This window comes from Micropterus dolomieu, linkage group LG13 (genome assembly GCF_021292245.1).
Source record: "Micropterus dolomieu isolate WLL.071019.BEF.003 ecotype Adirondacks linkage group LG13, ASM2129224v1, whole genome shotgun sequence".
Classification (NCBI taxonomy): Eukaryota; Metazoa; Chordata; class Actinopteri; order Centrarchiformes; family Centrarchidae; genus Micropterus; species Micropterus dolomieu.
In genome coordinates this window covers 23517190-23533173 of record NC_060162.1, presented here as the reverse complement: position 1 = coordinate 23533173, position 15984 = coordinate 23517190, and the positions used below count along the sequence as shown (strand labels likewise).

Here is a 15984-nt window from a genome sequence, read left to right as displayed (position 1 = left end):
GGTTCAGTGGAATTCACAATCATGGGGAAGACTGCTGACCTGACAGTTGTGCAGAAAACCATCATTGACACCCTCCACAAGGAGGGAAAGCCTCAAAACGTAATTGCAAAAGAAGTTGGATGTTCTCAAAGTGCTGTAGTTAAGTGGAAGGAAAAGTGTGGAAGAAAAAGGTGCACAAGCAGCAGGGATGACCGTAGCCTGGAGAGGATTGTCAGGAAAAGGCCATTCAAATGTGTGGAGGAGCTTCACAAGGAGTGGACTGAGGCTGGAGTTACTGCATCAAGAGCCACCACACACAGACGGGTCCTGGACACGGGCTTCAAATGTCGTATTCCTCTTGTCAAGCCGCTCCTGAACAACAAACCACATCAGAAGCGTCTTACCTGGGCTAAAGAAAAAAGAACTGGTCTGTTTCTCAGTGGTCCAAAGTCCTCTTTTCTGATGAGAGCAAATTTTGCAAGGTCCCAGAGTCTGGAGGAAGAATGGAGAGGCACACAATCCAAGATGCTTGAAGTCCAGTGTGAAGTTTCCACAGCCCTTGTTGGTTTGGGGAGCCATGTCATCTGCTGGTGTTGGTCCACTGTGCTTAATTAAGTCCAGAGTCAGCGCAGCCGTCTACCAGGACATTTTAGAGCACTTTATGCTTCCTTCAGCAGACGAGCTTTATGGAGACGCTGACTTCATTTTCCAGCAGGACTTGGCACCTGCCCACACTGCCAAAAGTACCAAAACCTGGTTCAGTGACCATGGGATTACTGTGCTTGATTGGCCAGTAAAGTCGCCTGACCTGAACCCCATAGAGAATCTTTGGGGCATTGCCAAGAGAAAGATGAAAGACATGAGAGCGAACAATGCAGAAGAGCTGAAGGCCACTATTGAAGCATCCTGGTCTTCCATAACACCTCAGCAGTGCCACAGGCTGGTAGCATCCATGATGCGACACCGCAATGAGGCAGTAATTCATGCAGAATGATTATACTTTTCAGAGGGCTGACATTTCTGTATTTAAAATCCTTTTTTTTTATTGATTTCATATCATTTTCTGAGATTTTGAATTTGGGGTTTTCATAAGCTGTACGCAATAATCATCGAAATTATATCAAAGGCTTGAAATAATTTTCTGAGATGCACCTGTATTTTCAAACTGGGAAAAAAAATCATCATTTGTCTCTGGGGCAGCGCGCTGGTCAAAAAGTTGTGAATCATGTTTGAGCTCAGTTGCTAACAGAGGTGTGAGAAAGTTCTTGTTTTGCAAGTCACAAGTAAGTCTTGGCTTTGAAGTCACAAAGTCACTTTCCAACAAACTACTCAACAGCAGAAGATGTTAATGGGTGTGTTATTCTTGTGACACAACTACAATCTTTTGTAAATTTAAAAGTAAAGAACTTGTAAAGTGCTTCTTCAACAGAATAGAACACTGTTGTCGCTGTGTTTTCACTCTATGTTCCCTGATGATAATAATAGCTTGCAGCCTTGAGGCTGTGTAGGGACTAAAATAACATCCCAAATGTCACATCTAAGAATCTCACCCTGATGAACATGGAAGTGATGTGATTGTTACATTTCCTGGTGAAAATTCAGCAAAAATACAAAAATATATACAAAACTATGAACATTATTATTATTATTATTGTTGTTGTTGTTGTTATTATTATTGTGAGTGAGAGCTGTCTCTTCATTGCATTGATGTAATGGCCTATTAACACCTGAGAAATTGCTAATATCCTCCTATGGATTCATTTTAGATTTGATGTTTTCTACCAGTGAAGCTAAGGAAAGATGCAGGCAAAGTATGTGTGTGTGTGTGTGAGATACTCCCTACTACAAAATACACTCATGTGCTGTATATCCATGTACACTGCTTTGGGTTTTTTTGTTTTTTAAATGAGCTTACCGATCCCGATGGTGTGGTCCATCCCATCAAGCTCCATCCAGTCAAAGTTGTCACTGTTGTCCTGATACCATCCACACAGTCCAGTTTCAAAGTTACATGACAGTCCTGGCCAAAGAAATAAATACATAGTAAAGAATAAATAAATAAAAATTCATCCAAGCTCTGAGACATTTGTAAAATATGAGAGTATGCATGATGCAATATTAAGTGTGTATACTGTCAATATTTATGAGAGTTACCTGTTGGAGAAGATGGAAAATAGCCAGCATGGCAGCTGACAAAGCGAACGTTTTTCACTTTAATCTTGGAACATGGACAAAGTTTCACAGCACGAGCTTCAAACGCCAGCTGATAAAAACAAAAGAAGGAATACAGAAGAGCCTTAATACTGTCAGTGAAAATACTTTGACAAAAATCAACAAATACAACATTAATAGTAAAATCGATTTATTTCACTTTTTGTGGCCACACTTAAAAATGGATTTTACTGTATCTGCTCTTTTGGGATCCGCAGGATAGAAAAGCCTTAAAGTCTTTAAATTTTGGAAACAGCCAGCCAACGTTTCAAAGTTTGACTTCCAATTTTATTCTGTCTGTGACTCAGCTCTCATCAAAACAAACATTTCAAAATGATGATTAGTCACCAATTGCCTACTTTGCTTGGCTTAAAAAAAAGCACTTTATGGAACAGATTAAGGACTGACTTTATTGTCCACCAGATAAAACATGTTTTGTCCTGGAAGGATAGAAGGTCAAGACTTTGGGGATATATCAAATGTCTTCAGCTCTAAATGCTTTCAGACAAGTTTGACCTCTATTTTGAGATATGACATCAATGCAAACATTTCCAATGTAAAAATGATAACTATATCAGTGTCTATCAGGCCTAATAAAAAGAAGCTGACCTGGAAGCGATGTTTTCTGACTCCGATAGGCAGGTCAACGTGCTGCCATGCCCCCTCCTCTGTTCCTGTCTTCTCACTGAACTCCCACAGTTTAGGTTGCGTGCCCAGCAAGCTGTCAATCACCCTGACAGACAGCTCACCTGCAGCAGAGAGAGGTAAACAAACTAAAACATTGAAGTCATCTGTCGTGGAAAAGGTAAGAAAAAAAGAAGACATGTCGGATAACAAGTTCATTTAGTTACCGATGTGATCTGGATTCCCAGTTAGTGCGAATTCAAAGCTGAGGGTGCAGGCTGGGCCAGAGGGGCCCAGGAGGGGGGTCCGTGTCTGGGCCTCAGTCAACTGCTGGCCTGGGGCCTCAGCTACATATAGGTAGTCCTCTACGAAATATGAAAGAAACAAATATTTTGTTCTTTTCGTAATCATTAAATATGAATAGATAAAGTTAGTTGTGTGTTGTGATGACAGTGCAGTAGCTGTACCTTTGGATGTAGAATTTTCATACAGCACCCAACCTTGACTCCCAATGCTGGTGTCAGTCCAACCTGAGCTGCCGTTGGTGTAAGAGAAATCCCCTGCAGAAATGGAGACAGCGCACTCAAAATGAGACAAAAAAGAAGAACTGAACAGAGGACTGCATATTTTTTCGAGTATTTGACATTTTTCCTGGACTGTCTTGCTCCTCCTTAGATTGAACCCCTTTTGAACCCCTTTAAAACAAGTCTGCTTTTCCCAAAGTGTCAACACTTATATACACACAGATAAACAACAGCATTTGGGGGGCCCCCTAATGGCCACTGAGGTCCTAAGGTGCTTCACTTATGCCTTCACTGGCTATGATAAATTCTTTTCAACCTCGAAACCTTTGCAAAACTGTTGATCAAAGTAAAACTGAGTCAACGGGGTGAATAGACTCACCACATTTGGCCTCATCCTCTGCTCCTGCACAGTCAGGATGAAAGTCACACATCTTGTCCGGTTCAGTACACGGTTGTTTAGGAGATTCAGGGAATTTTGCCCAGGTATTATTTTCTGTTCAGAAAGAGAGTGTGAGATGGCAGGTATACCGAACCACAGAAGGTATTTACACTCTCTCCTTTGCAGATGTGGAATAATAATTTTTTTAAATTACAGTTAAAAAGATTACCAGATGATAAGCGGCATTCAGGAGACAAAACAATGCTGTCGACAGCGATACCTCCATATGTAAAGTCCCTGACTGCTGCCATCAATAAAATCTAATATGACAGAGGAAGGGACAAAGAAAAAGAGGAAAAGGGTATTTATTACTGTAATACAATTTCATCCAAACACAAAAGACTAAAGCTGAGAATCATTTATTTTTCAAGGTGCTTTACTTTATACCCATTTTATGAAAAAACAATTGTATGGTGATCAGGAATTTGTCATTCATGGAGTAAGTTGTTGTAACATGTTTATTTATGATATTTGAATCTTTTATTTATTTTAAAGAATTATCGACATTCTCCATAGTTTATCTTTATGATAGTTTGTTTTAAAGGTCATAGGATTGTTTGTTATAGGTTGCAAATGAATATGCATTTTCATCCACTACTGTAATGCGAATGTGAGGAGTTGAGTGCATAGAGATAAACAGCTGGTGGTGCAAATTCTCCAGTCTGGTGCAATCATACCAATGCGGAGAAACAGAGTGCAACCAGATGATTCAAGTATAAAAGCGCCACTGAGGTTTCAAATGGTGGGAAACTGTGAAGGAAATATCTGTTTATTTGTTTCATGTATTAATTTGAGGAGAGTTACAGTCTGAAATCTCCCCCACGGTCCAGACCAAACAGATGAAATTTGGTCCGACAAAAAGAGGTAATCTCGGTCCGGATCTGTTTCTAGCATGAAATAATTTTTTGGATGGTTCGGACTTTCAGACTATTTACAGGAAGTTTGGTGGTTCCCGTGTAAACCACAAACAAATGCACGGAGAAATGCATTGAAAAAGGACACAATTATGGTCTCTCTTCAAACGGAGGTGCAGAAGGATTGCTTGCAGTCTTCTCCTCCTTTCCTGCCGGTGTTATGCCAAAACACCACCGACGATATCGGCCTAATGTTCACACAACGTCGGTAATTGCCGCACTGAGATGAGAAGGTATTGCGAGTTAAGTTGGTGCTGCAGGTAGTAGGCTAATGCCGTAATAATAACACAATAGTGGCAACGACATCTGTACATTCCTCATTCATTCATTCTTGTCAAAGCTCCCAGTGGAACTGTTCAACCAATCAATGTCAAGTAGGTTTAGGGAGACGCAGCCCACATGGATGATAACACAAGTTCTGTCATGTAAAGTCCTTTAGTGCGCTGCATAGGTAACTGCAGTGTGAAACCAAACCAAAACTAAGCGAATGTATCAAAATGTATCAAAACATGAACTCCGGTTCGGACCTTGGTGCGGACTTTCGGGTGTGAAAGCCCCCAAAGTCACGTGCTTCATGAACAACATGATTAAGAAGTCTGCTTCCATTGCCCTTTGTCCCATTTTGCTTTTATCGATACACAGACTTTTCCACTTCAGCCAAGCGTAAAAACTTTTATGTGACATTTCAAATTTTTATTTTTGATGTTCCCACAATTAAAATGCACATGGATTATTTTTTGGCTCATTACTTATTCTACTTTGCACCTGTCTGTGTGCAAAGATAACTTTTCTTGCATGTTTGTTTGAAAAACAGATAAAACTCTCAACTCAGTATCAGATCAGTATTGGCCTCAAAAACTCACCATCAGTCAGGCTCTAGTACTATAAGTTTGTGAGAATTTGTGTACATTAAACCCACATTTAAACGTGTGATAACTAAAGGACCCCGCAATCCTGTAAGCAGGATAAGTGGTTGACGATGGATGGATGGATAACTAAAGGACTTTCTGAACATGTCTAATACTTTTCCTGTTAGTTACCTTCACTTATGAATCTTAAGAATCAATATCTTCATTTAGGCTACATCATTATGTGAAGTACTCACTTGGAAAGTGGAGTTGGTGACAATCTCCACCTCTGCCTTCACCCAAACATCGCCCAGGGCTCCTCCCCTTTTCCACACCGGGTAGATGTTATGATCTGCCACCAGCACCGTCAGACCGCCGGACCTCGGCCCATACTGGTGAGTGTACATCACCATCTACAGTGGAAAGATACAGAAAACGTAAAACCTAAGCTTTTGTCTCCCTGTTCTGACAGTGAGAGTAATCACACTACTCTGTCAACACGTGCTTATGACGTCGTCTGCAAAGGCTCTGCCATACTGAGATGCTGCTGTTCAGACCAAATTAAATGACCGGCTGCTTTTTACAGTCCTGCCAAAGCCACAAATACCGGAAATAAATTGCCTAGACCAGCCTTAATCAGCACTGTGTGAACTTGTATGGCGAGGGCTTGAATGTAATGGATATTGATTTATATGTTAAAGCACTCCAGCGTTAAGTCTGATTGTAAGTAAATTACTGTGATTGAAGCCTGAGAATGTAAAAACCTCTCTGAGTGAAGAAGGAGTCAGCTTAGGACTAACCTTGCAAGGATGTGAACTATTGGTGGGTTCAAGGAGGGGACTCTGGAAAGCGGCCCAGTCCATTGTGAGACCACCATCAGGGACAGTGACATAAAGGAAGTAACCTGCAATAATAAGAACAATGTCCTTTATTTCTATATTATTTTTTTATGCATGCACAACTATTAGAAACAAAGTTACTCAAAATATTTAAAAAGTCAAAAGAGTAACACTGAACACAAAGTGAAAAAGAATGATTTTGACAATGATTCATCAGATACCTGTCGCACGGTTGTTAGAATGATCCCTGCCTGGTCCTTTCAGAGGATCTGTGATGGAGATGTTCTTCTGATTCGTCCTTACCCATTTCAGTTTGGAAAGTGACGTCAGGTCCCAATCACACAGACCCTCCTCAAAGTCACAGCGCCGGTACCCTGCTGGAGACACACATACAACTTACATTAACTGGTGACCACTGGATGGACAATATAAACAGTAATCTGTGTGGTAAAATATAATGTGTGAACCTCTTCTCAATGAATTTCGGATTTTTTAAGAGTGTGTTCCGTACAGGCAGCAGAGACATTTTGCAGGGAATTTAGAATGGATAAGGATGCGCATTTTCAAAGCTGTCCTCGCCAGAGACATTACAGCATTGGTCGTTTGTTTAGTTTTCCTGACAAGCAACCTCTGGAAATATTTTTTTCTGAGAAGCAACAGTGGTACAGGCATGTGACGGTTTGTTCACATCCCATCTCATACCAACAGTCAATGTTTCTTTTAAAGCAGCGGTTCACAGCTACGGGGTTTCACTCAATGACACTCTTGAAAGTGACGGCTTTTAAATCAGTCGCTCTTCCCTTACACTCTCACTGCGCTTAAACGCAGCATGCATCTGTCTTCTTTTCACTTGCAACTCTGCATTGCGATGTAACGTTAGATACATACTTCTTTCTGAGAACCTAAAGGTACCCTTTGTCTGTGCATTAAAAATGACGCTGCAGCCAGGTGATGGTTAGCTTAGCATAAAAACTGGCACTGTCCAAAAGTATCAAAAGACACCTACCAGCACCTCTAAAGCTCACTAATTAAGATGTTATGTCCTCTCATATATCTCATTAGTTTAAACTGGCCAAGTAATAGAACCAGAACATATCATTTTAACTCTGCTCCTTACATTAACTATTCCTTTAACTATGAACATAGTCTTTGCCTTAATTTAACTAACTGCCTGACCTTCACCACAGAAGTGGCAAATCAGAAAACTGTAAAATACAAAGACTGACAAATAAAATAAAATAAACAAAGCAAAGGGTCAATTTAATAGCCTTTCCAAGAGTTTTCATTCGCATCTCACTGTCTTCATCGGTGGAAAGGTTTGCTCGGTCATCATGGAGGTAGCACAGGAAGACCATGAGATGCAGCTGAAAGCTCCAGAAATAGCAAGTAGGTGGACCTTGAGTTAAGAATTTATTTGCCAAACTGCTGTTTGAAAGGTCAGGAATGAACTTTCAGGCTTAATTCATGTGAAGACTGTTGGTCGTATGTGTCATTTTAGAAGGCAATGACCAACGATCTATTTTGCCATTTTCAGTAGGTATGAGGACTTGTTGCCATCATTTAGGTCATGAAAATGCTCTGACCCAGTACTGAAAATTCATGGACAAGTGTATGCACTTAAATGTGAAACCTCTGTTTAAAGGGTCGATTCACTCCAATCACAAAAAACATCTCTCTCACAGCTTTGTCTCATTAGGCTATGCAGATACTTCAGATATCCAGCTTTGAAACTTCTGCCTCCACCCAAATACAGCAATGTGTATTCCAAATTCTCTGGTTAATAGGCTACATACTGTATTTACTGTACTGTTGTTTCACAGGGTGGCTGGCTGCTGTTTATCAGATGATTTCTCACCACAGTCCTCCTCATCAGTCCCGTCACCGCAGTCGTCGCTGCCATCGCAGACCTGCCGGCGCTCCACGCAGCCCCCACGCCTACACTCCTTCATCCCTGCTGGACACTCTTTCCCAGGGAGTGGTACTGATGATGCAATGAGCGAAAACAACATCAAAATAATCGCCATGATTATGCTCATCATGGCTCTGCAATTTTGATTGATCAGCTAATTGATAATTGAGTCCATAGAAAATCATGGTCTCACTCTGCACATGGACAGGATATTTTGAGGAACTTACAGGGCAGAGCGCAGTCCAGAAACTCCAGCTGGTCCACCGCCACATCTCCCCTTCGCCCTTCAGAGCGCTGCGAGTGAAGACGGATTCGGAAGGTTGTGGGAATACGGCCCAGAAAGATGGTAGCCTCTCTCCAACCACGGACACTGGTGGCCTCAGGACGCCACACAATGGCCTCTTGAGAGTCCTGGTGGAGGATGGACGCCCACAAGGGTGTGGAGCCCAGCCCTGTGTGACCTACAGGAAACGTTACTTTATTAGCTGGAGGGGAAATTAAATCTCATCTCAGTGTACACAACAACGAATTATCTACTAATAATTGGATCATTCCTAGCTATTGGTGACTTTTCCATCCCCAAGAAGTTACTCTTAATATTTTACTTAAAATAAACAAAATGGTTATTACAAAAGGCTATTATCATATATTTAGGTCTTTATAACATTAACACAAAATCATGTATGTAAAATAACCTTTTTTGGGGGGGGGCACATTTACTCCTTTTTACAGTGTCCCCAAAGCAGAATTTCAATTTCTGTGAGACACATTTGCAATAAAATTCTAAATAAATAGAAATACCCTATAACTTCAAAATAGAAATATAAAGTTAAAATCTATCTAATTATAAATATATTACAATGTAAACAGTACTATTACTTTTTATAATCTACTGTGTCTCCAAAGTCGTGTTTCACACTGTTAGTTTACGTTTTTTCGCCTTACAAACAAAAAAACTACACTTCCTATAAATCCACATTCAGGAAGTACATCACCCTATTAAGGGGGAATTCAAAGGAGCAAAGTGGACGCCCCAACTTTCTGTCTGCCTTTTTTTGCAAGTTTTATGATGTTAACCTGTACGTCCTACCCTGTTAGGCTAAATTATGAAGAAAATGAACCGAATGTTTCAAAAATCACAAACATGTTTGCTATATATACTAAAGTACTGTGTATGTGTGGAGAACTTTCTTACTAAAGTTTGCTGTCTCTCAGAGCAATGGCTAATTTGGTTTACAAATGACCACCCTGGTAGGTTTATATACCTAACAGCGTTTAAAATCTATTACAAAATGTCAGGAAATGCATACAAACGCTGATAAACTGTTCATTTAATTTACCAATATGTATAAAAGGAAACACTTTATAATTATAATCAGTTATATTATATTTATTTGGCTTAACCTCTGTCCTAACTCATCACAGCCATCATCAAATATATATTTTTCACACCCTCTGGTGTATAATCAGTTAATATGCATTTACACAGTGTCTGTCTCTCAGTTGGAACAATTGGAGCATGAGCACTTTGGGGAGGCAGTGATGTATATTTTTTTTAATGTTTTTAATGTCCTGTATGTTTAAAAAAGTGCTTAATTAAAATGTTGTGTGAGTTAATGACAAAATTACTGTTGAAACCAACTGAGAAATTGTTATCCAACAGGGTGTCATTCCACCCTGTTAGGGTACTTTCCACCCTGTTGAGCTCCCTTCCAACCTGTTAGTAACAATTTTTTCACATCATGCATTTTGTTTGTTTGTGCAAATTTCTGTTAGAATTTTCCATTTTTCGGTAAATTCAGTACAAGAATGTGACTTTTCTAAACAATGAACACATGTTTTACTCCACAATTCTTGTTTCTTTAATATTCAAAGAAATAAAACATGTGTGATGAAATAAGGGAAACATAAGGTGTAAGAGAAGTATTGTTGAATATTTGCATTACTAACACTTTATAATACCTGTTTATATGTCCCTAACAGGGTGGAACGCTCTCATAGTCCATGTCTGAACAATCCAGCTATAATTATCATAATTTAAGTGCTTGAGCTCTACCAATACATGTTCCTGAAGGTTAAACATATGATTACAAAAAGTATTCTTTTTTCCCCATTTTCCATTTTTTTTTAGCACATTGGAAAGTCACCAACAGCAAGGAATGACCCAATTATTAGTTTTCCAATAGACACAAGTAATCAATGAAATTAGAGTTATGACAAATAATTACAGAACATAAATCACAAACAGGGAAACAAATAAAATACATGCAAACACTGCGAGTAAAAGTAGTACAATATAATGTGGAATCCTGCGTTTACCATTGTGTTTTAAGATATAAGCTGGCCAAAGCAGGCAGTTTGAATGGATGACCTGTATCCATTAATGGTCGTTACCTGAGTCCCACAGGAAATATCTGAGGCGAAGGCGACAAGTTGGTGAAGACTGTTTCATCTCAGGAGAGATTAAAACTGCAATACTGAGACCCTTTGTCCTCACTGCACTCACTCCCATAAACGAACCTGTGTGATGGGAAATATTTAGTGTTTTATTTGTTGTTAACATCGCAGTTTGGTGCAGGGCACTGTTTTTAGGGTGAATTAGGCTACTGATTCAAATTGGACATGAGGGTGATGATTCAGAGCTACTTTTATCTAAAGCATCTTCTCATTATTACAACAACAGTAGCCTATGACCTGCTCTTCCCAGGTAATTTGACATTCACATATTTTAATAACAGATCAAATGATTGCCTGTAATGTGAAAGGTGTGGCTTTGTAGTGACAACCCCGGAGAACTATCTCTAACTCTGCAGCTCTACAGAGCTTCTTTTGGCTCATGGTTTTGTTATGCTACTTGCTCACCACCAAAAGGTGATAAAGCGCTACTTAAGTGTTGTGTGAACAGCTTGTTGCCACTGTCCCCGTGTGGCCAAAAAACATCTCAATTAATTATCCAACGAAGGTTAAAGTCAAGGGCAACTGGATGAGGGAAGATACTGGAAGACGTTTCGTCCCTCATCCAGTTGCCCTTGACTTTAACCTTTGTTGTATGACCTGGATGACAGAGAATCTTCACAGACATATCAATTAATTCAACTTTAATGAGAAGAAGGACAAAACAAAACCATACACATTGGAGTATATAGCATAACATGAAACCAGCATTAAAAGAGGATACATACTAACACAATACTTACATTGGGAGGTTAGGACCAGTGTGTACAATGAAATGGAATATAATAGTCATATTTTCATTAGTGTGTAATCACCCTTTAAATCTACAGAGGGAGCGGGTCTTCCTCCACAGAGTCTGCCGTGTTTTTACAGTAGCCCAGAACAGACAAACACTAGCTCTAGAGGGGGCCTTTCATGTTAGTTTTTGTATGTTTAGCAGCCACTGTAGATTCTCCTAAACACTAGTCTTTCAACCAAGTTTTTGGCCACTTTGGGGCAGTAGAAATAAGCTGTAAACGCAACACTTTTAACTTTTAACACTTACATGTCAAGGTGATCTTGTTGGCATACAGTTGCAAAGTTACCCCCATAGTGGGCCACATTAGCATTTGGAGTCATGTTTGTGTCCACCTGATGAATGTAAGTCCAAAATTCACTCTCTTTTTTATCTCCACCACCAACTCGTGAGGGAAATATTTGTTTCTTTTGCTGCCAAATGTTCCGCTATGTTCACAAGCTAGTCGCAAACTGTGCCTGTCTGAGCAGGTAGTGTACAGTGCACGTAACAATGACTTAAAATATACTATAAAGGTCCGTATAGATGAGGGCATCTGCAGTTAGGTGATTTGGTTAGGTTAGGTGTTTTTTTGTGGGTTTGTCACTACTAGCTACTATGAACTATATCAAAAATTTCAGCTCATTCCCAGTATTATGTATGCACATATACACAACATCACATTCTGTGTTTGCATCATTTTTTAGTTATTTTAGTTCATTCTTAATTTAAACATAGTCACATGGTCTAACTGAGATCGAAATAACTTTTTCAAGAGAGTCGGATAAGAAAACATCTAGACAGTAAGATGGACAATTTTACATTGAAGAAAACAATTATATTTAGAAAGTCTCTGTATGATGTTGTGAAATCTTCAACTAGATTGAGATTCTTTCATTTCAAAGCATCCATTATTTCCTCTCCTTAATCCAGCATTATTATTTTTAAATAAGCAAGGATGCTTTTCTTAACATTCCCTCCATACTATTATAAATTCACACCACCCCCTCCCTCTGCTCTCTTTTTGACATGTTATATTCTAATATTGCTGGGAAGACAATCCAAACCTTGTAAATGTTGACCTGAATGCAAATTTAACTGCCAGGTGGAGATCATTGTGGTTGAACCCACAGCTGCAGAGAAATTATTGTCTGTTGAAGCTGGCTGTGAAAATCACATTATGATCTGTTAATTACATACTTCATCAGTACATTTCATGTTTACATGATGCTTTCATTAGAAGCCTCTGCAAAAACCTTAGTCACCAACTTTTGCCATTTAAAGAATGAACGAAATGAACACTCTTGAATTTTAGTGTTCACTTATAGTATCACTTTGGTTGTAGGAGGAGGGGGGCTAGTTGCTAGACAGATAGAACTGAAAATCTTTCAAAATTGTTTGTAAGAAATATTTACATTATTAGTGTTTGGGATTTGGGATGTGCACTGTTCAGTGAACAGAACAGGAACAAAATTATTATTCCAGTCATTGTAAAGACATTATGTAGCAAAAGCATCTTAACTTTTTACTCTCCCCCGCTCTTGGTCCACAACTCATCAACTTTGATACATGATTAATGTATGATTAAGTTACAGTGTCCTAAATGTTTGTACCAACTACATTAATATTGTCTGCTGTTTTATTCACTGTAATTACCTCTGAAGCTAATGATAAAATAAAATATCACCTTGACCTTTCTTCCATCATCATAAAATAGATAGAGAATCTTTGAAACAGGACAACTAGGTCACTATAGTCAGCACGATTGTAAATGTGTGGCCAGATGTTCATAGTCAAATACTTTTCATTAAGCCTGTAACACAGCAGGAACCTGGATGCAACTACGATGCATGCAAAAACATCTGAGTATGGCAATCAAATACATTTGGCAGAAATAAGACAGAAAGAAACAAATAATAAAAAATAAAAAAAATAATCTACAGAACATGAAAAATGCAAGCAGAAGAGAGCAAATTAAATCAATTCAAACTAACTCCAATATGAACTTTCTTGAAGAGAAGAACTTAAACACAGCTCTTCAAAATGAACTTCATGCCCTCAGTTCACTGTTTTTTAGACTATTTGACTTGTAAAACAGTTATGCTATGCCTGACATAAAAACACTAAACATTAAAATGCATTGATATTATTGTACTGATGGCACCATCAGTCTAAATTAGGTGCTGTATATATGTACTGTATGTGTGTGTAATATATTCCTAATTTGAACTAAAAAGCGCTTGACACTTGTAGCATATACAACATGAGGACAAAACAACAAAGGGTTAGGAACAAAGGAAATAGTGACGGTGCATTAAACAATACCTGTAGCTGTCCCGGTGGTGTAGTCAGAAGATGGCCCGCTGTCGGGCAGCGTGTCTCCTCTCTGACGTTTCTCCCAGCTGTACAATGCTGTATTTAAGGACTGGTCCGTCCATCCACACATTCCTGCATCCTCAAAGTCACACTCAAACCCTTTTCCTCTGTAGCCTTGAGAGGTGTAAAAGAAACAGTTTTTAAGTGTATTACTAAAATACCACATGCAGATCCAAACATTGGGAGATTTTTACGAACTAATAACTGATCAGATCCGATTAAGTTAAGTTTTCGGGGAATGATGCAAGCTTTATTGAGTTTTTCCACTGACTGCAAGAATTAGGGCTTGAGATGGTAAAAACAGATAAGAAAAATTAAAAGATTTTTGTCAGTGAGTGAGTGACACAAGTTGTGTTTGAGTAGTTTATCTCAATGTGTAACACACTATAAAAAGGACGTTTTTAATTTATTTCAGTAGACAATGCTTAGACTCCTTCTTCAGTGCTTTTTGCCTGCCAGATTTCACTTTCAGGCATGCAAACAGGTCAGGGGTAAAACAGAGGAGATGGATACGCAAGCATGTTTATCAGAGACAGTGTGAGAGGGGTCTGTTTAAGCTTACATGTTTGTATAGATAACTTGTGGGGGGTCTGGGGGTATTCCCCAGAAAAGTTTGAGTATTAAACATTTAATTTCCTGCATTCTGGAGACATTTTCTGCACCAATTTCCTTACCTGCAATAATTCATGGTGGAAATGTTTTATTTATGTATAAAGGAAAAACAAAATTGAGGTGGCAGGTGACAATTGAAAATCGAAAAATATAAGAGAATGGGAAACCTGGCCAAAAAGGCCACTGTGTCTATTACTTGCTACTGACTACTATTCAAGCTACTGACTGACTGACTGGTGTGTACAGTTCTGGGGTCATTTCATAATTTGTAGCTTGATTTTTTTTTTTTAGCTTAAGCTAAATAAATAAATAAGCGCAAATTAACTATCTAATATATCTAATCTAATATTTGTGGTTGCAAGTTATTTAACAAATGCTTTCAAAAAGTGGTGGAGACACACCAGCGTCCCCAGTGTTAATAACACCGATGCCGACAAGTTTTTATCCTGTTGACTTTAGCCTACCTTATGCAGCCTACTGGTCTCCATGAATATTAGTTTACATTTACATTTATTCATTTAAGCTGACGCTTTTATCCAAAGCGACTTACAACTGCATACTATACATGTCAGAGGTCGCACGCTTCTGCAGCAACTAGGGGTTAAGTGTCTTGTTGACGGACACAATGAATGGGCCACAGTGGGGGATTGAACTGGTCTCCCACCATTGCGCCATCACCACCACCAGTTTGGCTGATATTATTGGTTAATAACATGGTTAATAAAAGCGGGCAAAGTTATAAAATTGGCAACATTACTCTGTATCTGACAGGACAGGTAATATTGTAAGCTAGCTTACTTATGTCTTAACGTTACATCAGGCTTGCGCAAAATATTTTTTCATCGGATCTGCACAAATCACGTCGGTGACACATTTTGGTCTCACAACGGCGAATTTCGCCGAACGGTGAGGAGTTTGCATGCCTGCAGTATTGACACATTACAGGGCTCTCAGGTCTCACGCATTCACCGTGAGACACGCATTTTAGCCAGTTCACACGCCACACCTAGTATTTCTCACGCTGAGAAGAAAGTTAAGAGATAATGTCCTCGAAGTTGTCCCGCTATGCTATATTAAATTACTGGACGATCATTTTGTGCCGGGTTCATAGCTTTCTCTGTAGTCTACTAAATGCCAGAGTCGTTTAGCCGATCAGAAATGTGTTGTTTCCGGGTGAATTCCGTGATGCCGCTGCAAAGCACGTTCGTTACCAGGCAAAATGGATGCGCGTGCACACAGGGAGTGGAAGTTTGAAGCGCAAGACACCGCGGTGAAATTAGTTTTAAGTTGGATATTCGACAGACATTCACCCAGGATCCAGTGACGGCTTTTTAGTCAGTTCACCCAGTGACGGTTGTATAAGTGCGGTTAGCTCACCTCTGATGGCTCGCTTTTAACCAACGGGGGTTAGCTTAGGGACCATCAATAAATTACAATTGTGAGAACAGTGTTATGGGAAAATCATTATTTATTTCAATAG

General features: G+C 39.3%; 1 protein-coding gene across 4 annotated transcripts in view; it reads right to left on the bottom strand.

Annotated features, from left to right (window-relative positions):
* mamdc4 (MAM domain containing 4) overlaps nucleotides 1–15984 on the bottom strand; it is a 36576-nt gene that overhangs the window by 14836 nt on the left and 5756 nt on the right. For 2 of the 4 annotated variants that reach the window (XM_046067764.1, XM_046067765.1), the window contains exons 3-16: nucleotides 13842–14006; nucleotides 10682–10807; nucleotides 8515–8748; nucleotides 8234–8359; nucleotides 6600–6755; nucleotides 6340–6443; nucleotides 5797–5952; nucleotides 3947–4037; nucleotides 3718–3831; nucleotides 3282–3374; nucleotides 3042–3179; nucleotides 2800–2939; nucleotides 2134–2242; nucleotides 1895–1999 (exon numbers count right to left, since the gene is read on the bottom strand). In XM_046067764.1, the coding sequence (XP_045923720.1) occupies nucleotides 1895–1999; nucleotides 2134–2242; nucleotides 2800–2939; nucleotides 3042–3179; nucleotides 3282–3374; nucleotides 3718–3831; nucleotides 3947–4037; nucleotides 5797–5952; nucleotides 6340–6443; nucleotides 6600–6755; nucleotides 8234–8359; nucleotides 8515–8748; nucleotides 10682–10807; nucleotides 13842–14006 (1857 nt within the window). Of the gene's footprint in view, nucleotides 1–1894; nucleotides 2000–2133; nucleotides 2243–2799; nucleotides 2940–3041; nucleotides 3180–3281; nucleotides 3375–3717; nucleotides 3832–3946; nucleotides 4038–5796; nucleotides 5953–6339; nucleotides 6444–6599; nucleotides 6756–8233; nucleotides 8360–8514; nucleotides 8749–10681; nucleotides 10808–13841; nucleotides 14007–15302; nucleotides 15683–15984 lie in introns of those variants that run through there. The other 2 variants (XM_046067767.1, XM_046067766.1) reach the window with 2 other exon arrangements.